Source organism: Mastomys coucha, unplaced genomic scaffold (genome assembly GCF_008632895.1).
Source record: "Mastomys coucha isolate ucsf_1 unplaced genomic scaffold, UCSF_Mcou_1 pScaffold18, whole genome shotgun sequence".
Taxonomy (NCBI): Eukaryota; Metazoa; Chordata; class Mammalia; order Rodentia; family Muridae; genus Mastomys; species Mastomys coucha.
In genome coordinates, this window is record NW_022196900.1 from 73,831,254 (window position 1) to 73,857,645 (window position 26,392).

A 26,392-nucleotide genomic window follows, 5' to 3' on the forward strand; every position below is an offset into this window, starting at 1 on the left:
AAAAAAAAAAAAAAGAAAGAAAGAAAGAAAGAAAGAAAGAAAGAAAGAAAGGAAAAGAAAATATCCAATAAAAAATGTAAAAATACTCCTAGCACAAAATAATAATAATAATAATAATAATAATAATAATCACCCAGAAAAAAAAAGGAAATATAAAATCTCCCATGCTTATGAATCAGTAAGATCCATAAATGGCCATTTTACCAAAAGCAATCTAACACAATCCCCATCAAAATTCCAATACAATTCTTTACTTATCTCGAAAGTACAATTTTCAGTTTCATACGGCAAGAGGAAAAACCTAGGACAGATAAAATGTTCTGGAACAATAAATATACTCCTGAAAGTATCACCATTCCTGATTTTAAGCTGTGCTACATAGCTGTAGTAATAAAAACTACGTGGTATTGGCATAAAAACGGGCATGTCAATCAATGGAACTGAACTGAAGACCCAATGTAAACCCGTTATTTTTTTTTTTTTAAATAAGAAAGCTAGAAAGAGAATACAAAGCAAACTGTCTTTAACAATATGCTGGTCACACTGCATGGCTGCCTGTGGAAGAATCCAAATAGATCCATACTTAGCACCCTGCACAAAACTCAACTCCAGATGGATCAAAGGCCTCAAGATAAAACCAGTTAACACACTGAACCTGAGAGAAGTGAGAGTGGGGTATCCTTGAGCTCATCAGTATAGGAAAAGACTTTCTGACCAGAACACCATTAATGCAGGCACGAAGATTAACAATTAATAAATGGGACCTGAGCCCGGCAGTGGTGGTGCATGCCTTTAATCCCAGCACGTCGAGGCAGAGGCAGGCGGATTTCTGAGTTCCAGGACAGCCTGGTCTACAGAGTGAGTTCCAGGACAGCCAAGGCTACACAGAGAAACCCTGTCTCAAAAAAAAAAAAAAAAAAAAAAAAAAAAAAAAAAAAAAAAAATCATCCAGAATGAGCTAACCTAGATTTGAAAAGAACAATATGGTATGTTTTCACTTATATGTAGATATTAGCTGTTATGTCAATGATAACCAAGCTACAATCCATAGGACCACAGAGGTTAGGTATAGAGTAAGGGACTGGGGCGGGGGGAGATAGATAGATAGATCTCATTAGGAAAGGGAACTGGAATAGTTATGGATGGATGGTGGGGCTGGAACAGGAGGATCAAGTAGGGAGGGGGGCAGAGGAAATATGGAGAGAGACAGCTACAATTAGGGTCATTTGAAGGGTCATATGGAAACCTGATAATAGTAGAAGCTTCCCAAAATACGTACATATATGAGAAGGTGATGTAACTGAAATTGCCAAATAATTGGGGAGACAGAGCCCAAACTGGCTATCTCTTGTTACCAAATGAAGCTTCCAGTCACAAGATTGGGTCACACCTAATTGAGTTGTTGGCCAGAGGGATACCATGGAGATCGCCAAACAATCCAGGCTGTTGCCAAGGCTATAGGTTGTCCTCCACACACTGACAGCAAGGCCCTGTTGCTGAAGACAACACCTATACAACTCATTGAATATGGAGAAGTTGAATTGGTGCCATATAGAGCCTTTATCCCTATTGTTTGAATGCCTTTGGTACTAAAAGTTCCTCTCTATGCTAGTAAGTGAAATGTAAACACCAATTCTGCCACAGACCTTTGGGATTGACAGTGATGGCCTGCCTGTAAGACATGCAACTGCAATGGTGGCACAAAGCTTATGAAAGTAACCAACCAATACCTGATCTGATTAAGGCCCACTCCATGAGATGGAATCCATACCCAATACTGCTTGGGTGATCAAGAACCAGAGCCTATAGCCCAAGGATCTAGGGTAAAAATGAACTACTACTGTTCTTAAAAAGTAGGTGGGCAATAAGAAGACATTCTGCTCTGCTCTACACATAAGTGCCTTGCTTAGCCATCATAAAGAATCTTTCTGGCTTTCTTTTTTTAGTAATCTACATGCCTTTAATCCGAGCATCTGGAAGCAGAGGCAAACAGATCTCTGAGTTTGAGGCTAGCCTGTTCTATAGAGTGAGTTCCAGGATATTCAGTGCTACGCAGAGACCCTGGCTGGAAAAACCAAATTAAACCAAACCAAACTAAAACCAACCAACCAAACAAAACAACAACCCCCCTGCCTTTGTTCTGTAGTAGATGGGAACACATACAAAGTCCCATATCTAGAAACTATTCAGATTCAGAGAATCAGAGACCTTGGAACACTGAGTCCTCCATCAAATCCCTCCCCACAGGACGCAGGTAAAAGAAGGCAGAAAGTGTAAGAGCCAGAGGGGATAGAGGACTCTAAGAAAATAGAGCCCACTAAATCAACATGATCAAAGTTCCTGTGAACTCAGAGACTGAGTCAGCATGCACAGGCCTGCTTGCGTCTGAATCAGGTCCTCTGAGTGTACTATGGCTTCCAGTTAGCGTTTGGGGATTCCTGAGTGTGTGACCAAGGAGATCTGTTTTTCTTGTGCCTTCTCTTGGGCTCTTTTCCTTCTATTCGTTTTTTCCAATTCCAATGTGTTAGTTTTTGCTTATCTTACTTTATTATTATCCCTTAGAAGCCTGTTTATTTTCTTTTTTTCTTTCTTTTTTTTTTTTTTTTGTTTTTTTGAGACAGGGTTTCTCTGTATAGCCCTGGCTGTCCTGGAACTCACTCTGTAGACCAGGCTGGCCTCAAACTCAGAAATCCACCTGCTTCTGCCTCCCAAGGGCTGGGATTAAAGCCGTGAGCCACTACCACCTGGCACCTGTTTATTTTCTAATGAGAGACAGAAAGAGAGTGGGCCTGCATGGAGGGGAGATGAGAAGGAACTAGGAGGAGCAGAGGGAGGGGAAACTGTAATCAGCATATATTATGTGAGTAAAAAAATTCTATTTTCAATAAAAGGAAAATGTAAATTTAACAAAACACCAAGAAGGCAACCTCAGAAAAAGCATTATGCATCACAACTAAATAGGATTCATTTCAAAAAAGCAAGGGTGCTTTAATAGAAAAGTCAATTAATGTGATAATGCTAGGAAAGGAACCAAAAAGATTACATGATATACTCAGTATATTCACAAAACATGTTTGTGAATCCAACTCCTTCGTTTCTTAAAGCATGTGATAAACTAGGAATAGGGAAACATTTCTATTACTGGATAAAATGTATCATACTTAATGATAGAAATTTGAATGTCTTCCTCTAAAGCATTACATCCACTCTGAAAGGTATTGTGATTGAGCCTGGAATGGTGGTGCATGCCTTCCATCCCTCCTACAGGAGGCAGGTGGATCTCTGAGTTCCAGGCCAGTCTGCCTACTGTGAGGCTCTGTCTTAAGAAGACATCGTGATTGGAAAGGACGAGTTAAAGTGGGTTTATAGAGGTTGCGGGTTACTCTCTTTCTCTGTATGTATGTGCGTGTTTGTGTGCATGTGTGTATATTATACATATGTGTATGTGTATAAATATGAATGTGTATATGTATAAATATATCCACATAGATATGCACATATACACAGATATACTAACTTACTTTTTATGTATTTACTTTTGGGTAGGGTTTCATGTACTCCAGGCAGGCCTCACATCTGTTGTGTTTCTGATTATAACCCTGAGTTTCTGATACTCAGTCCTCTACTTCTCTAGTGTAGGATGCTACCATGCCCAGTTTATAAAATACTGTATTTGTGTATACTAGTAATAAGTAACCCAAAAGGGAGGTGATATGACATTTAAAATTCTGAATTGCCTAGGAACTAAACAGATACGATTTGTACAATGATTATCTGAGAAACGTGATTGAAAGAAGTTAAGAGTGTAGTCAGTGAGGACAACTACATGGTAATATCTAGAGCAATGGCTTGTGCTCTGTCCTAGTGCTTCAACCTTTAATACAGTTCACATTGTGGTGCCCTCCAAACATAAAATTATTTTCATTGCTACTTCACAACAGTAATTTTCCCACTGTTATGATTTGTAATGTAAATATCTGTATTTTCTGATGGTCTTCAGTGACACCCTGAGAAGAGGTCATTTGACCCTCGAAGGGGTTGCGACCTACAGGTTGAGAACTGATGATCTAGAGGCAGTTTTCCTGTCACTGTCACACCTACTCAGCTCCTTGAAATGTAATAAGCTCGATTTTCTTTTCATGAAAACATCTTCATAAATTTGATCTACATAGTTATCACGATCCTAACAAAATCCACAGCCCTAGCTGAATATTTGCAGAAATAAAAATATTCCTAAAATTCCTATGAAATGCAAGGAACCCAAAATAGCCCAGCCAATCTCAAGAAAGAGAGTTGCAGCACGACCACCTTGACATCTGCACTCATGATTGTAAGCTGTAGCAATCAACAGAGGAGGAGACAGAGAATAGACTTGTATGTGGAGTGACAGGCATTGAGGGCTGAGAGCGTAGGTCTACACGGGTGGTGGTGGTGAAGTGTCTGAAATGAAGCCTTTAAGAGGCAGTTATGTTTGACGGACAGTATGCTTCTGCATGGGATCCTAGATACAGCCATTGTGCTGGACTACTTCTGTTTACTGGAACCTGCCTTAAACATTTTCCTGTGTTGTCTTTCAGTGCAGACGGGGAAGTGAAGCACTGTGTCATCTACAGCACTGCTCGAGGATATGGCTTTGCAGAGCCCTACAACCTGTACAGCTCACTGAAGGAGCTGGTGCTCCATTACCAGCAGACATCCTTGGTTCAGCACAATGACTCCCTCAACGTCAGGCTCGCTTACCCTGTCCATGCACAGATGCCTTCGCTCTGCAGATAAGCAGAGTGCAAGAGACATGCTCTCTAGCAGTTTTTTTCCTATGGTTTTTATTAGACTACGATGAGGGCATTCTTTCAACGTAGACTGCTTGTTTTGCACAAGTGATTCTGTGAATGTGAAATGGAGAGGCCAAGCAGTAGCTTGGATTTGGAGAGAGATGAGGGGCCCAGGGTCTCTGGACTCAGCTGTGCTGCTGCACTGATGGACTAAGCTGGAAGCAGATATTGGTTTCATGGGGTTTGGTTTTGTTGTCAGGCACCTTTAAAGGAACAGTGAAGACTTGTTGTGGGTTGGGGTGGGGGGTTTTATTTGGAGGCCTCTGAAGAGTCCATGTCCTCTTGTCCTCAACTCTGAGAATGCAGTAGGTCACGGTTCTGCTGGGAGTTGTTTTGCTTTGATAGTCTCTCCCCCTTCCCCCCAAATAAGGAGCCAATTTTGGCTCTGTGGTAAAATGGGATTTGGTGTGTGGGGTAAACAACCAAAGGAAAATAGGGAGGTGTGGGATTACACTTACCAGAGGCAAAAGAGCCCTTCAGTTGATGTCACTTCAATTTTACCAACGTAATGTAGGCTTCAGCATCTTAACCAACTCCTTCTCTAATGTACTATGTTCATAAACCAACAGAGCAGCATTGCCAGACCAAGGTCTAAGGGGAGGACAGTAGTAGCTGAATGTACACTTCTGTACCAAAACTTGAAAGAAGACTAGAAATGTGAGTTTCAACAAACACTAAAATTGGTCAGTGTGTTTCCTTTTGCCCTGGCCTTGTTTCTCAGATGAGGAATAGAATTATTTTGTGGAGATAGTAAGCTTTGAGTCATAATGAAGTTGGTGCTTGTGTGGTGTTTCTTTAGACTAAAGAAAGATGTTTGAAATCCTTGTAAGTTGTTTTATGAGTAAAGAAAAGGTGCAATCCAGTGCTTTTAGATGGCTTGTTATACCAAATAATGATAGAGAACAACATTATTTTGTGCTTCCTCAAGTTTAAAAGCCTTGCCAAAACTATACAAGGATTAATTTGCCTTCATCTCCCCTTCCTTTTCTGGATAGGGTTTAGGGAGCCATAGGTAAAGAGGGACTCGAGTTTGTGGTAAGAGACCTCAGTAAATCACAGGCACATGGGCCCTGGTGTCCACAGTGAAGGGTCCATCACGTTACGTTATTCCATACTGTGGTTGAAGCTTTTGCCAGAAGAGGGATAGCATGGAGTTCTATCTGGGAAAAGAATCCACAAGCTTTCCTATTTGCTTTTTTTTTTTTTTTTTTTTTTTTTTTTTTTTTTTTTTTTTTTTTTTTGTGAGCCTATTGTTAAGGCAGTGTGTACAGCCTGCTCTCATGCTTCCATGGCTATGATTTTAGTCCATGAATCTGTTCCATGTGGTTTAAGCCTTCCAGCTAAGTGAAGAGGAGAGGGCAGGCATCTATTTATGGCTTCACACTCATTTAAGAGTCCAGCTGCTTCATAGTCAATCCTGGAGCCATAACAGGCTCAGTATGACTCAGCTGCTTGAGCCCAGTGATGTGCAGTTGGGCACTCTAGATAAGCAGCCTGTACCTGGGTCTTGGCTCATAAGGCTTACAATCAGGGTAGATGAAGTTTGGTGGCCAAAATAAAGATGAATATGACTTTCCCTGAGCACTTCCTGTGGTGACAGTGTCTAGAATGAACCACAGTAGATAGGTCAAAAGTTTTGGATAATTGTTGTCACAGTTGAGGATAGGGTATGTCACTGACGGCTTTTTCTAGTTCATGCTCTAGTATGAAATGAGAGGAAAAACTACCCTCAGCCACTGTTTAAGGCCTCGCCCTTTTCAAAATTGCCAGCTTGAAATCTTGTTCAGTTTACCAAGTAATGCCAGGCTATTTGTTGATTGGCATACCTATGTGACTTTGTACTGATGTTTAACTTGCTGAAGCAGTTATATGCTCAAGATTGGGTGTGAGGAATCCCTCTGATCCAGCACTAAAATTTTAGTATGTCCTGAATGCTTTTTAAAAAATTCTCTTCCACGTAAATCAAAATGGTAAAATATAAAGCTTTAGTGTTGGATAATGTCTTTACTTTGTAGGCAGACCCAGAAGCTGTGCAGAAAGCTGCACTTTAGCATCTACGCCTGCTGTGGACTGTGGAGAAAGGCTTTTTTTCAGTCCTAGATTCCCTCCCTTTGATCCCACTTCCACTTTGTGGGATCTGAGACCAGGGATCATTTAATAAATTGGAAGCTATCTTTTTCTGACAGGTTACTACATGATTTATCTGATTCTGAGCTATGGAAATGGCATAACAGTGGCCCTGCTGTCTGAGGGAAGCAGGTATTGATTGGCCTTCTTCCCAAGGCTAGCTCAAAGTTCTGTCCCATGATCTAGGCCCTGTCTGGGACTATCTCTTTTGGCATCTTAACTGCAGTCTCACTGACTAAAGCAGAGAGTAGAGACAGATTAAGCCATAGGGGCAGATCAGCCAGCCCCCAACAGGAAAGTAGTTTTGGGTCAGCTAGATATATTTTTAAAAAACAAACAAACAAACAAAACAAGGCTGTTTGCACCTGGCGTAGTTGAGCATAGGTAGGTTATGTTCTTGTTACTGCTCCAGCAATAGATGAAGACATCCTACAGCTCCACCCTAAGACATAAGATCTCCACATTTACTTCAGACTCCTCAAACCTGTATGGCATCTTCCCTGTGTCCCTTCTCTGCAAGGGACCAGCTCACCCATTCTCCTGAACTTCTGAGGTATCTGAGCAGTTTCTGATTCCTAGGATGATCTCTACTGCCAGTTAGATCTTTGTGAGGCTTCCATGACATCATGAATCAGAGGGCCATTCTTGGTCCTTTGCCGCCAACGGCTCCTTTTTGACTTAGCTCTAGCCATTTGTGACAACCACCCTTGTTTCCTTACAAATCCTCGCATGTAACTTTGGTAATCTTGTTTCTTGTGAAGAATCTATTCTGTTGTCTTTGATGTAATAAAAAAATTCATGTAGTTCATGTAAAAATAACTGACTCAGAAGGAAGCCAACTGTGTCTCGTGTTGGAACAATTCATAATGTAATTTCTAGACCGCTTTTGCAAATTGTTCTTGTGACCAAATGTGTTCACACATTGCTGTGCAGTTGGGGGAGGGGTGGGGAGGTAAGGTGAGGACGTTGTTGGGGCTTTTTCTCTTTTTAACCTTCTCCAAGACTTGGAAGGGTTGGCCGACTCGCTCCAGATGCAATAAAGGCATTGCAGTGAAGCATCTTTTGGTTTTCTTGGCATGGAGGGCAGTGGGCTTAAAGCAGGTTAGGGACGAAGGTAAGAAGTTGAGCATGCTTGGAGGCCAAATTGGCCTCCAAGATTCCTAGGAGGATTCCAAGAGAGGTTCTCCCTCCTGTGAGAGGAAATTAAAACACAGCAAACCTATCTACCTTCCAAAGGACATAAACCCAAAATTAAATGAAAGCCATTTCCTCCCTTTAACACCCATTCAAGTAAATGCATTTTATTGGTTCTCATACTCAAATAAGTGTTTTCTCTTTCTACTCTGGGACTAGGAGAAATGGACTTTTATAGTTTATACTCTTGTCCCTCTTCAAGGTACTATACCCACATGGCATGGTCAGGGAATACCTTGTGTTGTGCCTTTAATCCCAAGACAATCAAACTTACCATCTCCTTGGACATCTCTACTAGGACACTGTATCTCATAGGCATTTTGGACTTAGAGAAAAGGCTGACAGTCAACTGATTCCCTGATCATCTTATCCCCAGACCCTCAAATCTGCCTATAGCTATATAACTCCCTGCTTTGTGTTAAATCACAATAGGTAGCCCTCTTCCAACCAACACACACACAACTTCATATATATATATATATATATATCTGATTCTGTTTCTTCCCTGGAATCTTTTTTCCACTTAGTTGGATCATCCAAATTTAAAATGGCTGGGTGTATAGTGCTACAGAGATCCTTTTCTAGAGGATACAAGTTCAGTTCCTAGGACCCACGTGACAGGTCACAACATAATTCCAATTCCAGAGGATCTAAGCCCTCTCTGGCTTCTGTGGCACTTCATGCATGTGGTGTAGATATACATGCAAGCAAAATACCCACACACATACTTTTTACAAATTTGGGCACCCTCACTCTACTCTTAGACTGTATCTGTGTAAAGACTCTATTCCTTTTTTTTTCACATCAAGGGCCACCTCAATGTCTAGTTCCTCACCTGAAATTTCCCTAGTTATTATTTGAAACAGTACCCTCTGCAATGCTAAGTAATCATTGCTTCTGTTTCTCCATTGAACCCACTCACCTAGTTTTCTTCAGACATGTTTTGTCTCTCTGGCTTTTCTAGGCCCCTTACCTTGGGCCTCTTTACCTAAATTTTGCCTCCATCACCAAATTCATCTGCTATGTCTAGGGTAATACATTTCTTGCCCAGTTCTCCATTGTAAGATATCTCATTCAGAATGCAGGGTGTGGTGTCCTGAATGAGAATGGCCCCCATAGGCTCATACCTGAATATTCGGCCCCAGCTGTTGGAACTGTTTGGTAAGTATAGCGGCGTATGGCTTTGTTGGAGGTGTGTCAGTGTGTGGGCTTTGAGGCTCCAAGGCCCTGCCATATCCAGTATTCCTTCTCCCTGACCCCCGCTTGACTCGCGCTTGAGGGCCCACATGTGAGCTCCTACAGCTCTCATGCCTTTGCTTCTTTATCATGGACTTGAACCCTCTGAAACCATAAACCCAATAAACCTTTTTTTTTTTTTTTTGTTTTGTTTTTGTTTTTCGAGACAGGGTTTCTCTGTGTATCCCTGGCTGTCCTGGAACTCACTCTGTAGACCAGGCTGGCCTAGAACTCAGAAATCCGCCTGCCTCTGCCTCCCAAGTACTGGGATTAAAGGCGTGCGCTACCACCGCCTGGCACCATCTATCTTCTGATAGCTCCTTGTGCACTATTCACTGCCTTATGTGAACCACTATAGCCTGTCTGTACTACAGCCAGAATATAGACAATCTAAAGCAAACCTGGTACACCTTGCCCAAAGCCGCCTTTGAGAAACTGCTCATACCCAGCAGTATTGAGTACTACTGAACTTGGTTGATGTCCATGTATTTTTTGTTCTTATATCACAAGATGTTTAGTGGTTGTACTTCCTCCCACTTCCAACCTCCCAGAACTGTTTCCAGTAAACTGCAAGTGCTTCCTTCCTCCCACCCACCCCTTTACCTACACTATGGTGCTTCTGACCAGATCCTGACATGAGACAATCCTTACCCCCTGTGACCTGTTTTCAGGACCTAGTGCAACTGCCCAGGCTCTGCAGCAAATATGTAACAAGACGTTAGAGGGGGCTGGAGAGATGGCTCAGTGGTTAAGAGCACTGACTGCTCTTCCAGAGGTCCTGAGTTCAAATCCCAGCAAGCATATGGTGGCTCACAACCATCTGTAATGGGATCTGATGCCCTCTTCTGGAGTGTCTGAAGACAGCTACAGTGTACTTACATATAATAAATAAATCTTTAAAAAAAACAAAAGTTGTTAGAGAACTATCAGAAGCGTAAGGAAGGCATCCCAGACGGAGCAGACAGCCTTGGACAGCAAGGCTCGTAGTTTTGACATGCCAAACCTGGTTTCCTGTCCTGTGATGCTAACTCTGATCTTAGCCTCTGATGTTTCAAAATGGAAGTAACCCATATATAACCCTAGCCCTTAGCAATAGCTTTTATGCAGCAAAGCTTTAGTTCGTGTTGTATAGGAACTTGTTAACGTCAATCTTATTCCCCCCAGAGAACTGACAAAGTTGCAGTAGCCCAGTAGTGACTTCAATTTTCAGGTCTCTCAGTATTTTTCTCAGAGGTAGGCATTTGATTATGGGGTAGACAGCATAACTATCAGTTTAGGAATTTTGGAAGTCTGGCCTTACTTTACCACAGAGAATCTAGCCTTAACATACTATCAAGCCTGGTTCCTGCCATGTTACCTCCTCTTGCCTACTCGTGGGTCCCCTGTATGTTTTCCTTCTTTTCCTCTCAAACACTACCTAGAAGTATAGTTCTCAACATTAAGGGCTGCTCATTATAATATTTACTAGCAGAAATCTTGACCTACAACAGCACAGGAATGGCTTATCACTAAATAAATAGGCAATTCCATTTTTATCTCATCTGGCCTTTGGCACTCTTACTTCTCTTTTGAAGTTCTTTCCTCTCTTGGATCTTGTGTTTTGGAGTGTATGTATTACTGTGTGGACCTTTTCTCATGCTAGACAATTCTACCACTTTGCTATGCCTCCCAACCTTTAATGTTTTAACCAGGGGTGTCATTGTTGATAAAATGTAGCTCTCATTTCCATATATTTTATTACCTTCTAGATGTCCCCCCTTTCTCTCTCTCTGTATATCTGTATCTATATATCTATATATCTTAAATACATCCAAAATTAAACTCACCTCCTTGTACTTTTTCTTACTGGTTAAGACACAAAGTTAGATAGCTGAAAGTTCTAGAGTCGGAGGCCCAAATTCTAATCCCAGATCTGCCCAAACTGCATTGCCTTGGGCAGGAAAGCTCATTTCCTTAATCTAGCAAGCAGAAATATTAATGGCCACAAGTCCTCATTAGTGCTCCGGGCTGGCCCCTGCTTGCTTTTTGTACACTTATGGCTATGCAGAAGGATGGTAAGCCAGTCTGTCCTTAAACTGCCAGACCTAGTTCTACTTTGAGGATTTTTTTGGTTCTTTGAGCATAGGTATACTTTGTATCCTCCACTATGGCCATTCTTTCCTGATCTACTCCCTACTCTTACACCCAGCACCCATTTATGTCTGAGTTCAGATATTTCATTATCTGAGAAATGCACCTGGATTAGGTTCTTTTCCCAAGAGTGGAAACTTAAGTCATTACAATCCCAGCAGCAAAAGGCCCAGACCCAGAGTCTTGTGGAGAATGACCAATGGAAAGAAGCAAACAAAGGCCAAGATGGTTTCCAGGAAGGTGTATTACACAGTTGAGTGCAAGGAAAGCAAACAACTGCTATGTTTGCTTTAAAAGCTCATCTGATGTCAGTGCTAAATCCTGATGCTCTTGCTCGCCCCCAAGTTCTTGGCTTTTCCAGAGCAGGTTGGACCGGGTTTCGGGGCTCAGGGGGTGGGCTCTGCATGGAATGTCCTGCCTCCTGTCCCCCGAGGCATCAGGCACTTCGGTGATGCTCAGGGATGGTTCCTCTTTCTCCATTTGTTCACATTCAGATTCCCATGGCCAGTTCTGGCTGGGGACCTCAAGAAGTGGATGGGTCAGCCCAGGGACACTTGGTAGCTGTGGCTTCTCCTCCTCAGGAGACAGGTTCTTAGGAAGAGTTGGAACTGTGGTTTCTAAATCTTGGGAGTTAGCTGGTTCACCTGTCCTTGTTATCTTCTTGTTTGTTGATGCTCTGTCTGGCCCTTCAATAAGGAATTTCCAGGACCATGTGCCTGGCTTTACAGAGGTGGAGGTGGCAGCAGAACAACTAGTAGGGGTACGTTCTGAAGAGCTGGGACAAAGTGCAGCTAGTGCCTGTGTGTGGAGGTGCTGGGCCTTCCAGCAGCCTTCAGAGGGGATGGGGCTTGTGGGTCCAGACCTACTCAGGCTAGGGGCTTGTAAGGTGCTGGTAGCTTCCTCAAAGGCTTGTGGCCTCCAGAGCTTCCTCTGGGAGAGCCCAGGAACTTCTATTTGAGGGGAACCTAGTGTGACCCCTGTCAACAGACCTGAGAGTACAGGGCCCTGGTTCTTTAGATCCCTGTTCAGTAGAGAGTACTCTTCCCTACCCTCTCCTGAACCTTTAGGGGGTAGATTCTGGCTTACTTCTGGGTAGGGGGACAATCTTGGCTCCTGTGTGGCCTGGCTGTTCTCAGGCTCCTCATCAGTGTCATCTTCTGAGGAGTCTACTTCCCGGATAGCTTCTTGTTTTTGCAGTGACTCCCGGCGTTCGGCTCGATCCTGCCGTAGGGTGCCAAGGGCCCGTGAGGGAGCAGGCTGCAGTACCCCCTTTCCTGGAAGTGGCCCTTTTCCGGACAGCACACTTCTGGTTCCAACGACCTCCAGAGGGCTGGCTTCCCTGGGTGTCAGTTCCTTCTTTAGCTCACCGTGGGGCAGGTCAAGACTATGCTTGCGGGAGGGTGCTAACTTCTTCTCAGCAGCGGCCAGTGCAGCCGCTAGCTTCTCAGCAGACTGCACCCTCTTAAGTAGTGGAGAGCGGGGTGGCTCTGCACTCTTGGGCCGTGAGAGTTGTCTACCTAGTGGAGGAGACAAGTGAAGTTTGGTAGGAAAGGACTGAGACCCATGGCCAGACAAGGGTGATGGGGAACGCTGAGGCGAAGCCGCTGCTGCTGGTGGAGAAGGGGTGTGGGCCAGTGGTGACAATGGGATGCTGCCTGCTGACTTGCGCCGTGGTGAGCGGTACTGGCGTTGGAGCTTGGGTGCCAGACCATGAAGGGAGCTGGGCCGTGTATGTCCAGAGCCAGCAGGAGAACTGGGCACACTGGAGCTGGGAGAGCTGCTCTGAGAGGAATTCCCTCCTACTTTGGATGGTTGCACAGGTGGACGGACAAACAGAAAACAACACAGTGTTAGCTGTTAGAAGTAACTGAGCAGCAAGGCAGAACTAGCTCTAGAATGGCCCAGGACCATTGTTCACTTTATACCAACTGGTGACTACAGTCTATTTAATCTACCCCCACTGCCCTACCATCAATCCTTCCCAAGACTTCTGCGTCTTCAAGGTTATGCTCAAAGAGATTTAGAGTTGGGCCTATGGGAAGCAGATGGCTCAAGTTCATTCCAATTTCCCAAGGGATGGTTTCTGATCTGCAGGGGAACCCCTGTACCTGAGTGCACAGCATCTGGGGCTACCCGGTAGCCCTGAGGAGGAGATCGGGGAGAGAGGCTGTAGTTGTGTGTGGGAGAGCCTGGACCACTCTCCCCTGATGACAAGGAGCGGTTAAGAGAAGAAAGGCTGCGGCTGGTGTGTAACAAGGAGGCCTGCTTTGTGATTTTCCGGAATAGGGAGCTTCTTTTTCGGCTGTAGAGATAAGGGGACAGCATACTCTAGGCCTGATCAAATGTGGGCATCTCAGGGTAGACCTCTGGACCAAGTCTGTCTCACCTTTCTTGCCCATCTTTGCCCCGGCTCCGTTTGCTCCTCCGGGCCATCTTGGCTTTATAGCTGCCTTTCCTAGCTGGCCCCACTTTGATTGAAGTGTTCTCCAAGGGAGTTGTTGAAATTGATACCTTGTTTCCACTCTAGGAAGCCAAGCAGGAAAAGCAGGAACCTTTGGATGGGGTGGTCTTTTCTCCTTCTTACTCTTTCCCTGCATCACAGCTTCAGTTTTTGCTGTTCCACACCAACATGTAAACTAAACAAGTGCTGGTTTCCCTCCCAGGATAGAAAATGTTCCAAGTAGCACCCTGGAGTAGTTTAGGAACGGGAAGACAACAGTACTTTTCCTGACGGGACATCAGGAGATGTCTGATGATGATGGTCTGGGGTTTGGCCAGCAAAGGTTAATGACCATATGGAGAAAAATCTCCTGTACTGGACATTCAAATTCTGTACGTCCCTGATTCTCTCACTCCCCTTATAGCAAGTCCCGGCTCACATACATTACACAGACAACATTACCAGCACTAACCTTCAGAACCAGCTCCACCACTTCTGTATGGACTAGTCCATGCACAGGCTCACCATTGACATGGGTGATGAGGTCACCCTGACGAAGCCCTGCCTCGCTGGCTGGACCACCATCCTCCACATGCTGCCTCAGGAAGAGAAGCGTCTTTAATTTGGAGCCTGGTTCTGCTGCCACTGTGACCCTTGTCCACCACCACCCTCTGGTTTCTGTGAGTTATGTGGGCTCTGGTAAGGGGAAGGTGGGAGTATACAGCTGGAGGACAACTCTGCCTGGCCAGACATACCCACACCATGTGGTGTACAGTGTAGACATCGGAGTCACCCATGTAGACACGAATGGCCCTCAGGGTGAAGCCATACTTCTTGCCAGCTCGGTGGATGATGATGGGAGGCCTCAAGCTGCCAAGGGCTGGCAAGAAGTCCCTGCTTGGAGAAGAGTCCCTGGATGATGGATTGGATGACTGGGAATGTGGGGACATAGGGCTGGCCAATGGTGAGCAGGCATGGTGTTCTGGAGAAGTAGAAACCAAGACTTAGTGATCAGAGGTCTTAACATGGCCATGATCCCAACTGGCCTAAGCTGTTGATCCTAACCCACTCCTAGTCCACTACAATCCTGCTCTCTGATGCACGTACATCATAAACATCAACACTGATCTTCAGAGACTTCTATTTTCCTGAAAAGGAGGCAGTCTCTCAAATACTTACCTGCTTTACACACATGCAGCTGCTTCCCATCCCTTCCTATGAATTCACCTTAGTTCCCCGTTGGCCTTACCTGAAGGAATGAGGAGGGAAAGGGCCGTAGCTGAGGCTGACTTGATTACTTTGTTGACTGGGCGAGTGGTGCGCTTCTCTATAGAGTCCCCAGAGAGCAGCCGGTGACGGGCCCTACGTACAGCTAGATCACTGATGGCTTTGGCTGCGGCTTCCTCAGCTAGCTGTGGGGTCCCACGACCCCGTGTTTCCATGGCTGTGGGCCCAAGTGAACAATGAGACCTGCAATACAGCTAAGCCTCTCCCTGTAGTATATTCCAGCCTATGCCTTCCACCATCCTCGGGGCCACACCTGGGCAAGACCGACTGCTTTGGCCAGGAGGCTCCTCATCCAGCTTCAGCTGCCTCTCCAGTGGTCGTTCAGGAATGGGCCTAGATGACCCCTCTCCGGATGGGGGTGTGAGGACCCATATACCTTCCTGTTGTTGCTTCAGAGGGGTGCTATTGGTCTCCTCAGGGCAATGAGGCCCATCTGGGAGGCCTGAACACCGGTGTCGCACTGTCATTGGAGGACTCGAATCACTCTCTGTGTGGGATGACTCAGACACAGACAACCGCTTCCGTAATCTGTGAAACAGAGGGCCAAGGTAGGGTCAAGTGGTCCAGGTGGTCTCCCTTTCCTGCCTCTGCTGAAGCTACCTCAGAAGCACAATTAGTCACAGACCTTTTCAGACATTTTACCAGACTTTCCTGGAGAATGTTATTTAACTAGCAATACCCTTCCCCTCTAGCATCTGAATTTCTCCAATGATGTGACAACTGACCTTCCCACCCTTGTGAGCCCTGGGTGCTTACATCTCAGGGGACCCAATCACCCAGCTGCGGTCTCGGCCCTTTAGTCCGGCCAAGCCATCTGAGTGATCTTCCTTTTCCTCACTCAGGCTGCGCTTGGTTGGGGGTGGTGTCCGGCGTTCCTCAAGCAGGGAAAGCCGCTCCATGCTACTGTAAACCTGTGGACACAGGAGACACATGAGATGGCAGAGAGCAAAGGAAGGGTCTTCTTGGGGTCTGACAGTCGAGGGTTTGAGGGAACCCCTCCTTCTGCCCCACTCCAAGATGCATATCTCTAGAAGCTGCCCTGCTGACCCGCCCCTAACAGGGACTGGGTGATTCTGAAGCTTCTGCTCTGTGTAGCCCTAGCCCTTTGATCTCCTTTTCTGGAAGAGGTCCTATCAAAATTTCTTGAGCCTGCCTTGACAGGTTCTCTCCTCTTAATTCCCATCAGCCTGGGCTTCCTTAGTCACACCTTGCTGAACCTTGGAGAGCAGGAAGAAAACTGGCGGATCTCAAGGCAGCCATCCTCACTCACTTCCTCCTCATCCTCAGAGTCCACATGGTGGTATCGTTCTGAACGGGCTGGACCAAATACAGTTCAATTAGCTTCACCGCCATCGATGGTGCCATCCTGGTGGCACCAGCAGGACCCTGAGCAGGGACGAATGGCAGGTCTGGGCACTTACAATCCATGCTCTATCTCACCCCGCCAGTGGCCTTACTATCAAAGTAGCTGGTGTCATCCTCTGACTCCAGCTGAGGTATAAATTCAGCCTTTTGGCGAAGAAGTCCTGTCCAGTCCAGACCCATGAAGAACGGGTGCTGCTTCACTTCATAGGCACTACCTGCAGACAGAGTGGGCAGGGGCATGGCATGTGGGACATAGTCATGTGAGATGCTACATTTTGAGAAGGCAGGCCTGGGAAGTCTCAGTTCAAGTACTCTTCCTTCTTTGCCTAAAGGATCAGGGGAGTTTCAGGATAAAGAGGGACTTTCCATTGAACTTTACAGTACACAGATACAGCCTCTCTGCCCCCTCCCCCCCCTCCCCCGGCCAGGTGAGAGATAGAAGAAAGGCCCAACTTACTTGTGCCCAGTCTTTCTAATGGGTTCTGATGAAGCAGTTTGGAAGTGAGGTCTTGGGCATCTGGGGGAAGCGCATCATCACCCTCAGGCCACACAATCTCATCTGAAGTATTATGCATGGGTGAGAAAGAAAGGAAAACTTGTGGGTAGAATGGGGAGATGCAAAAGACAATAGAATAAGGTAGGGAAGAGTCTCTGGCTGAGAGCTCCTCAGAGCCTTTGTCTGGAACCCCAGTTCCTAAAGTCTTATAGGTTCCCCCACTCCTAGGGGAGTCTCATAGTCCCTCCACTGCCTGCTCCCTGATCCAGAGTGGGCATTGCAAACAGGGATTCCTGTTCCTGAAGCTCCAGCTCACCTGCCATTTTACTCAAAACACAGAACTCATTCACATATGTAACACATTGACACAAGAGTGACATGAACACACAGAAAGCCCCAGGAGGACACAATTGATGTGTGCTCATGCATGTGCATGCACACAAACACACACACACCCAAAGAAGCTAGCCTACCATGAACATACACTCATTTAGAAAAAAGAGCTCAAGAGCCTCCCAGCTGTGTGCATACAGCCCAACTCCAGTACTGACCCAGAGTGACAGTACCTACCACTGATCACTTGCCCAAAGAGCTCCTCCGGAGTGTCTCCAAAGAAAGGGACGCAACCCACCAGGAACTCATACAGGATTATGCCCATGGCCCACCAGTCCACTGGTTTCCCATATCCCTGACGCAGGATCACCTCAGGTGCTATGTATTCCGGAGTCCCGCATACCTGAGTACAGAGAAGCCAGGCTGGCTCAGAATCCTGAGGCAGCTTGCTGGCATGGCAGTAGGGGATGCTCCTACTGCTAGAGTAGAGAAGTCTCTGAATGAAGACTTAACTTTCTAATAAATAAGAACAACATCAATCCCAGGGAACCAGAGTTAAAGCTCTTGATAGGAGGCTTTCTGTATTTCCTAACTAACTAAACATCTAAATCTAGCTCAAACACAGAGCTCTCACTCTCTTCTGGATCTGGACTTAGAGTTGGCTCCTTTCCCCAGAATATAACTTACCAGTCACCTATGGACATCACAACCTGAAATATCAAGTACGAGAACATCCAGGGGCTGCTCTCCAGAATATGGCAAAGTGTCCAATGTAAATGTGGAGCTGTGTTCCAACAAGAACAGGCCCCAGGAGAACTGTGCCTCAGTCTGATCTCACATGAAGCTACCAGCAGTTAAATACCTATTTCATCCAAACCCCACTGAAAATTTTATTTCCTTTTTCTCAGGAGTCATCCTGTTTTCTAAATATGCTACCTATTTCAGTGCTTCCCTGGAACTACAGGCAAAAACATGGAGTTACCAGGCACAGATTAAGCAAGTAACTCCAAGGCCTTATTCTGAGGCCTGGATTTCAACCCCCAAGGTTTTTCCCAGGCTTCTTTACCTGCTTGTCTAGGAACTCCCGGGCATCCTTTTCAATATGGCCCTCATACAAGTTGGTTGTCAAACTCATGAGGCCAATTTTTGAAAGTCCAAAGTCAGTGAGTTTGATGTGCCCCATGGATGTAATCAGAAGGCTGTGGGACCACAGAAATAAAATCATGGAGTAATTTCTCAGTTGTCCCTTAGTACTGATTTAGTATTAGCTTCTGCGTGGTACCAAGGGGCACAAGCTAAGAAGTAGCAGCCCTGGCTTGGTGAGTACCATTTCAGCCCCCTTGCAACTCTTTGTTGTTCCACCTGCATTCTATACCTGAAGAAGACTAGTCTTGCTCCAGGATTGAGATCAATCATCCTAGAGCAGCTGCTAGAGTACAACAATCCCTCCCTAGGCTGAGGGACTTAAAATATCCATCTGAGAGAGAAGGAACATCTTTGGTAAAATCTTTTTCCATGACCTTGGATGTCTTCGGAGGGAGAAACCAGAAGTCAGAGACTTCTTTACATACTCTGCTTGGGCCACTCTATTTGATGCTAAGGGCTTCACCCTGCCTCCCCTCTATCCTAGGTGATTCCCAAATTACTATCTCTGATAGTCCCGATTTCCTTAATGGGCTCTGTCTAGCTGCCCAGGCCATGAATTCAAACTATCTAAAAGTCAGGTTTCCTACCTGGCTCATCATCTAAGCAAGAAACAAGTGCTGCGATCTACTGAGTCCTGTGATTGTCTCCAAACTATTCTGGAACTGAGGATGTAGTTAAGTCGTAGAGAACTTCCCTAGCATGCATAAGACCTTGCTTTTGATAAACATCACCAAAGAAGGAAGGGGGTATATTTCTAGAATACTCAGTAGAGCAAATGCACTGTTTTCATTTCAGAAGAGAGGAATTTGAGGCTCAAAACTTCAATTAAAAGACTGACTCGGAGTTAACAAGTATCAGTGGCCATCTGACACAGGTCTGCATTTCAAAGCTAATTTTCTATAGTCACTATTAGATGTGCTGAGTCTTTTGTTCTGCTTGGTTTCTTCTGTTCCTAGTAGCCATTCTAAGATGATCCAAACATGCATTTGTCTCACTTATCAAGAGACTTAAGGAGGAAGTCCTGAACAATAGAAATAGACAGTGGGCATACTTGTCAGGCTTGAGGTCACGGTGCACGATGCCGTAGTTGTGTAAGTATTCCAAAGCCAGCACAGTTTCTGCAAAGTACAGACGTACCATGTCCACAGGTAGGGCCCCGATGTTCTTGAGCAGAGTGGCACAGTCTCCCCCTATAAAGAGCCCAGGCTACCATGAGAAAAAGCTATCATGATCCAGGACCCTGCTCCAGTCAGTTCTTAGGCTTTGTAGAACCTAAGGAAATAGCCTCCCAGAACAGCCTGATGCTGGAGCCTGGGACTCCAGCCCTTTGGCTACTAGCGTGGGTGCAAGACAGGTAATAGGAAGCAGGAAATCAGTGTGCCAGTGGCTTTCAGGACTATCATTTAGGAGACAGAAGGAAGGAGTCCAGGCCTTTATACATTCATCATGACTTGCTGGGATAAGACTAAGTTTTTAGGATGGGAATAATGTATTCAAAGACTGCATCTGCCAAAATATTTGTTTGTTCTACTTCCTTTCTTCCAGTAATTACCCAATGAAGTAAAAGCATGGTTTTGTTTAGGTTCAGCTTTAAGCTTCCGGGAAAATATGCCTGGAGCTGTACACAGTGAGTGAGGGGTCAGAGGGAGGGCCACTACACAGCTGATGCCCTCTGCAGAGCTCTGCCTAATGCTGTTCTTTCTTCTAGTCTATTCTGAGAACATCTGATGCAATCTTCTCAGAGCCCACAGTGGGCCTTGTGGCTACTAATGTAAAGCTCTGTTCCTGTCAGAGAGTGCCTCAGACTTCAGGGAAGACTATAGATGTTGGGTTGCCACATCAGTCTCAGAGTGCCTTGATGGAAAAGCACCATTCTCACCTTGGAGTTATGAGCTCACTGAGGCCAATGGTCTCAGAGTTCCTAAGCAGGAATCGATGACAAAGAGGTCTTGGAGACTAGAGCCTGAAACCTCACTACAAAGAAGCTGGCCTCTTTTCAGGCTTAAGTCTCAGACTGCAATTTGTCTTCTACACAGCCACCTTTTCCCCAGTACCTTCAACGTATTCCATCACCATGCATAAGTGACGCTTGGTCTCAAAGGAGCAGAACATGCTGACCACAAAGGGGTTTTCAGCAAAAGTCAGTATGTCGCGTTCCACAAATGCTTGCTGGATCTGGTTCCGTAGAATTAGGTTTTGTTTATTAATCTTCTTCATAGCAAAGCGCTGCCGAGTGGACTTGTGCCGCACCAGAAAGACGGCCCTGGGAAAGACAGCCAGCCCAGAACAGCTCCCAGAGGCTCTTAGCACCTCAACTGTACACTCTACAACCCCAAGCTGTTTCAACATCCCATATACGTATATAGAACAACAAAGATCTTGGGGTGTGCCTGCTACTATGCCAATTAACTCTTTTACTTTTCTGGAAGACCAGGTTCTGAGGACCCATATCTCAGTATTTCCAAAACTCGGAGTGCTACCAAGACAAGTGGGAATCTTGCTTGGGCAAAGAATCAATGCTTGGATGCCAGAGGAAACTGATCTCTTGACACTCCAGGAGAAATTCAAGGAGGGAGCAGGTCTACCTTAGGGTATCTTTTGCCTACAGGACTGGGACTCATACAATTTTAGAAGGAAGAGACCAAGGGTTGACTCTGCTCTATTCCTGGCCCCAATCTGACCCTATGCCTTTACCCATAGGCGCCATTGCTGATGAGCTTAATGGTTTCAAAGTCTTCTTCAGAGGGGGTCTTTTGAGATGGCTGAGATGCCCCACGACCCTGGAAGACAAAGGAAAAGGAAGGAAGCAGGTATATTTTTCAGAGCATATATGCTTGGTGAAGTAGTACAGTCATAGTACCAGGCCTGCCCATCCCTTCCCAGGAACCCCACTTCTTACTGTTGGCAGCACCAACTCCCCACCCTTTAGAAGACCCCTGAAAGACATTTAATGTTATTTTATGTAAATGAGTATTTGCCCACATGTATGTAAGTGTGACTGGTGTCCATGGAGTTGAGAGGGGGGTGCCAGATGTCCTGGAACTAGAGCTACAGGTAGTTTTGAGTCACTAATGTGGGTGCTAGAAATTGAACCCAGGTCCTCTGGAAGAGCAGCAGTACTCTTAACCACCAACCTCTCTCTCTCTAGCCCCCAAATATTCTTTTAAAGCAAACTTATAGAGCCTCACAGAGCTCAGACTCCAAGATTGAGGCATGAACTCTCAGGATCTTTACCTCAACTGAATCATCTGTCTCCGGAGTATCAGGACTGTCATAGCTGCTCAACTGGGCCATTTCTAGAAACATGCAAGGATATCAGAGAAATTTACATAGCAGTGGTAGGCATTTTGGTACTATCCTCATATCATACAACAAGTACATGTGGGATAGGTATTAATACTGTATCTACCTGAAATGCAAACCTAGTCCTGTGGCTCTATCCTTAGTAAGGCACAGGTTTCAGACAGGGAAAAAAGTCAAGTGCTGTGACTTTATAAATAAGTCTGGCATAGTCTAGAAAAGCTTTTCTCCAGCTTGCGGTATTTCCTGGATAATAGGGCTAAGGGAGGCTTCGAGTACTCATCCCTCAGATCAAGGCTATTTTACTTACTGGGTCAGGGAAGCAAACAGAGGGGAGTGGAACAACTACAAAGCAAGACAAGTAAGCCCACTGTTCATGCAGGGGCTCATCATGAACTCCAAAAGCATAAAGCTAAAACTCTACAGCAGAACTGAGCAAGCCCCAAACAGGAAGGTTTGTAAAGTGGCCAATAGGAGAGGGAAGTATGTAGAAGAGTGATCATCTTTAAAATGTAATTATGGTCCTTCCTTATTGACTTTGTTTGATCTGAGGCTCTAAATCCAACCTAGCTGGGACCAAGGCAAGCGTGGCTAGGACAAGACAGAGTAGGTAAATGTGAACACTGATTCAAAAGGAAAGACTGTAAAATAGTAGAGAGCATAGGGTGTCTCCTGTGGTCCTGAGACCTCTGAGGTTATGTTATGTCCACGTCTAGGCTTAATCTCTTCTTTATAGCCACTAAGAAGCATGCTCACCCTCTAGAGGATCCCGTGTGAGGCCCAGCTGGCTAACGATGTAGCGGGGAATGTCACATTTAATTCCATGTCCCTCTTTGGCATGACCCTCAGCTGCTTCTAACAGGTGATAAAATTCTTCAGGGTCAAACTCCTGTGCCAGAGAAAAGAGGTGGTCAGTGGGGAAAGATACAAGCAAGTGCTGTGGCCTTTCTTGGCATTAAAGCACATACCAGAGGGAAAGAAATCAAACTTCTTTTTGATGGTATACCCTGGTCCCTAAACATCCAGAAATATGATATCAAGGAACAAAGCTGGTTTATAGCTCACTGCCAGATGACTTCTTATGCATAGTATAGACTTCCTAGTAATAAGGAGAAGAGTTTTTGGCTTCAAGACAGTTTAGCCTATTCACCTGTTTCCAAGTCAGGTTCTTTCAGTCAGCTGGTACTGTCAGGTATGTTCAAGTGACTAGTCTTGGGCACTGCTGGCACATACTCAATTGTAGTTCACAAGATCTAGAGTGCATTACACTTCCTCTTTCTCAACAGTCTTCAGCTAGTAGAACATCCACCTCATATCTTTGTTCCCACCACTCTGCCTGCCCCTCTTACAAATGCTTAAGGTCCCTGTGCTGATTCTCTTGGTTCATCTGGGACTTGTTCAATTCAGCACCCATGTTGAATCAAAGGAATTTTCTTTCTCTCTCTTTCTTCCTTCCTTTCTTTCTTTTCTTCCTTCTCTTCTTCCTTCTTCATCCTTTTCCTCCTTCTGCTTCCTTCCTTCCTTCTCTCTCTTTCCCTTCCCGCCTTTCTTTTTGCAGTCATAGGGATTAAATTACTTTAGGGTCTTCTACATGCAGGCAAGCATAAGATTTTGATGGCATATTTACTAAGAAATAAATGTATTGATGTATAAATCTAAACCCCAAAATTGTATGGAGTGAAAGAAGGCAGAACAAAATCATTAATACAAAGGGTAATGTAGCAATAGCAAAAGCAGAGAAGAGTTGTCTGGGAGGAAGAGAGGAGGCACAGAGGGGCACAGAGACCTTTTTGAGGAAAAACATTATTTTAACCATGTAGTGATTATACAGTTGTATTTTAATATCTGTTAAAACACAATGATCTGGCCGGGCAGTGGTGGCACATGCCTTTAATCCCAGCACTTGGGAGGCAGAAGGAGGCAGATTTCTGAGTTTGAGGCCAGCCTGGTCTACAGACTGAGTTTCAGGACAGCCAGGATTACACGGAGAAACCCCGTCTTGAAAAACCAAAGAAAAAAAAAAAAAACCAAACCAAACCAAACCAAAACAAAACAAAAAAACCCCAACCAACCAACCAACCAACCAACCAACCAACCAACCAACCAACCAAAACAAAAAAGCCCACAATGGTCTGTATACTTCAGAGGTATGTACTTTTTTGTTTGTTTGGTTTGGTTTGGTTTGGTTTTTTTCCAAGGCAGGGTTTCTCTGTGTAGCTCTGGCTGTCCTGGAACTCACTCTGTAGACCAGGCTGGCCTCAAACTCAGAAATCCACCTGCCTCTGCCTCCCAAGTGCTAGAATTAAAGGCGTGCACCACCACCGCCCGACCAGAGGTATGTATTTATATCAATTATTTAAGAAGCTAGGTGTGGATACATGCTTATAATCCTAGTACTTGGAAGGTAGAGATAGGAGGAAGAGGAGTTCAAAGCTAGCCTCAGCTACATACTGAATAGCCTCAGCTACATACTGAATCTGAGGCCAGGGGGAGGGGGTGTTACCCGAGATCTTGTTTCAAATAACAAAATGTATCTGACTGTGTTAACATTCTAGCATTTTTTGGCAGCTCCAAATAGCCTAATGTTCTCCATGTAGCTCTACTCACTACTGTGTTCATGGCCCTCCACTGGCCAATTTGTACTTAACCTCCAAGTCACTGAATAAACTCCCTGTTTTCCAAGGGCCCTTCACTCATGTTCATTGCAAGAACAGAGAAGATTTCTTCACCAGGTTCCCACTTCACCCTGTACTGATCAGCTGTGTGACTCTTCTCACAATATGATCCTCATTCACATATCTGCATGCCTTATATTTGCTTATGGCACAGGAAGCTTTTAAGATTAGGACCCTGAGGGTCCAAAACGAGGTAGGTGTTTAGTGATGTATACCTGAAAGACTAGATGAAGGACTCATGCCAACTCAATTGACCCAGGCTCCTCTTATGCTCTTTAACCCTGAAGGTTCCCATGACTTGAGCAGGGAGCTGATTTAGCATGAGGCTAGGCCAGACTAATATTAATTACAACCAGTCCCCCAAGGGCTTGCAAATCATATTTAAATAAACAATTTATCAACAGAAATGTTAATTGTTCTGCCAGTTTTTGACAAGGTACTTCCTCTATATCCTCTAATCCCTGCCTGCCTGCACATCCAACCTTCTCTGTTGACTTACCAGGCACTCCAGGAGGCGAGCTGGGCGGGCAATGATGATCATCAACTTTTTTACTAGTTGTATCACGAAGGCTACATCTGAGCTTTCTGAGCGTTCGTGAGCCTATACACAAGAGAAAGGTTGCTTAAACAATTTTCCTAATGTGGTTGAGTTAAAATGGACCAAACTGTACAGAGCTGACCACAGAATGAAACTTGGAAGTATATGTTGAAGAGTCAACAGCCCAGGAACAGCTCTCTGTGCCCATTCCACCAGGGCCAGCTTCAAACATATTTTTTAGGACAGGGTCTCTCAATGCACCTGTCATTCACTGACTGGCTATAAAGGCTAACAGGTGACCTACAGGGGATCCCTCCCTCTCCTAAAGGGTTAGAGAAACATCTGGTTTATTACATGGGAACTGGGAATCCAAACTCAGGTTCTCATGCTTATGTGGCAGCCACTCTACTCACTAACCGTACTCCTAGCCCCTTGACATTTTCTCTTCTTTTAAGAGTCTTACTATGTAGCTTAGGCAGGCCTCAGCCTCCTGAGTTCTAGGATTATTAGGTGTGTGCCACCATATCCAGTCATGTTTTGTTTCTTGGTTAGAAATCTCTACCCCCTGATACCAACAATTACTACAGCCTTATACAAACTAGGTGAATACATTTTTATTCATCTATTTTGTGTACATGCTCATGCCACGGTGTACATGTGTGCATGTTATTGTGTAGGTCTCAGGGATAAAACTTAGGTCATAAGGCTTGGTGGCAAGTACCTTTACCTGATGGGCTCATCTTACCAACTCCAGAACTTCATTTTTGTTTTTTTTTTAAAAGATTTATTTTATTTATTTTATGTGTATGAGTACACTGTAGCTGTACAGATGGCCATGAATCATCATGTGTGTGGCTGCTGTTGAACTCAGGACCTCTGCCGGCCTGCTTGCTCCGGCCCGCAAGTTGCTCTTATATAAAATGTATAATTAAGTATCCATTTTGAAATCAGAGGAAGAATTTTTATAGAGAGAATTACTTTTTAAACATATTTAAAGAAAATTTTCTCACTGTAACTACCACCTACCTTACATCTTCATGAGTACAGAGACTGATCTGCTAGACTTTGAGTATTTGAAAGCAGTAATTATGATCAGTTTGAATCATCTGTCTTGAAATCAGCTGCTTCCTGAGATCCCTGCTCTTTCTAGAGCCACACTGAAGTCCTTGTTTGAACATTAGCACCAGACCCTCAGTTCCATCACTACTACTCCTGAGAGGAGTCTAGGAGACAGCGGTGCTGGACTATGTTAGAGGCATGAAGCACTTGGGTTAACTCACATGTGTTAATGCT

General features: G+C 44.9%; 2 protein-coding genes across 15 annotated transcripts in view; one reads left to right on the top strand and one right to left on the bottom strand.

Moving 5' to 3' along the window:
• The window catches only part of Pik3r3 (phosphoinositide-3-kinase regulatory subunit 3), a 71,128-nt gene extending 63,114 nt beyond the window's left edge, over nt 1-8,014 (top strand). For all 3 annotated transcript variants that reach the window (XM_031378281.1, XM_031378282.1, XM_031378283.1), the window contains one exon: nt 4,578-8,014. In XM_031378281.1, coding sequence (XP_031234141.1) covers nt 4,578-4,776 — 199 coding nt within the window. In that variant the 3' untranslated portion in view covers nt 4,777-8,014. The remainder of the gene's footprint in view (nt 1-4,577) is intronic.
• Nucleotides 8,015-11,745: 3,731 nt separating this feature from the next.
• The window catches only part of Mast2 (microtubule associated serine/threonine kinase 2), a 144,908-nt gene continuing 130,261 nt past the window's right edge, over nt 11,746-26,392 (bottom strand). For 9 of the 12 annotated variants that reach the window (XM_031378272.1, XM_031378274.1, XM_031378271.1 and 6 more), the window contains 19 exons: nt 25,061-25,162; nt 22,643-22,775; nt 21,821-21,882; nt 21,281-21,366; nt 20,641-20,849; nt 19,638-19,776; nt 18,507-18,639; nt 17,678-17,843; nt 17,069-17,170; nt 16,704-16,826; nt 16,454-16,563; nt 16,003-16,157; nt 15,500-15,774; nt 15,209-15,403; nt 14,715-14,941; nt 14,432-14,554; nt 13,906-14,042; nt 13,628-13,821; nt 11,746-13,321 (listed from right to left, as the gene is read on the bottom strand). In XM_031378272.1, the coding sequence (XP_031234132.1) occupies nt 11,799-13,321; nt 13,628-13,821; nt 13,906-14,042; nt 14,432-14,554; nt 14,715-14,941; nt 15,209-15,403; nt 15,500-15,774; nt 16,003-16,157; nt 16,454-16,563; nt 16,704-16,826; nt 17,069-17,170; nt 17,678-17,843; nt 18,507-18,639; nt 19,638-19,776; nt 20,641-20,849; nt 21,281-21,366; nt 21,821-21,882; nt 22,643-22,775; nt 25,061-25,162 (4,194 nt within the window). In that variant the 3' untranslated portion in view covers nt 11,746-11,798. The remainder of the gene's footprint in view (nt 13,322-13,627; nt 13,822-13,905; nt 14,043-14,431; nt 14,555-14,714; nt 14,942-15,208; nt 15,404-15,499; nt 15,775-16,002; nt 16,158-16,453; nt 16,564-16,703; nt 16,827-17,068; nt 17,171-17,677; nt 17,844-18,506; nt 18,640-19,637; nt 19,777-20,640; nt 20,850-21,280; nt 21,367-21,820; nt 21,883-22,642; nt 22,776-25,060; nt 25,163-26,392) is intronic. The other 3 variants (XM_031378275.1, XM_031378273.1, XM_031378270.1) reach the window with 1 other exon arrangement.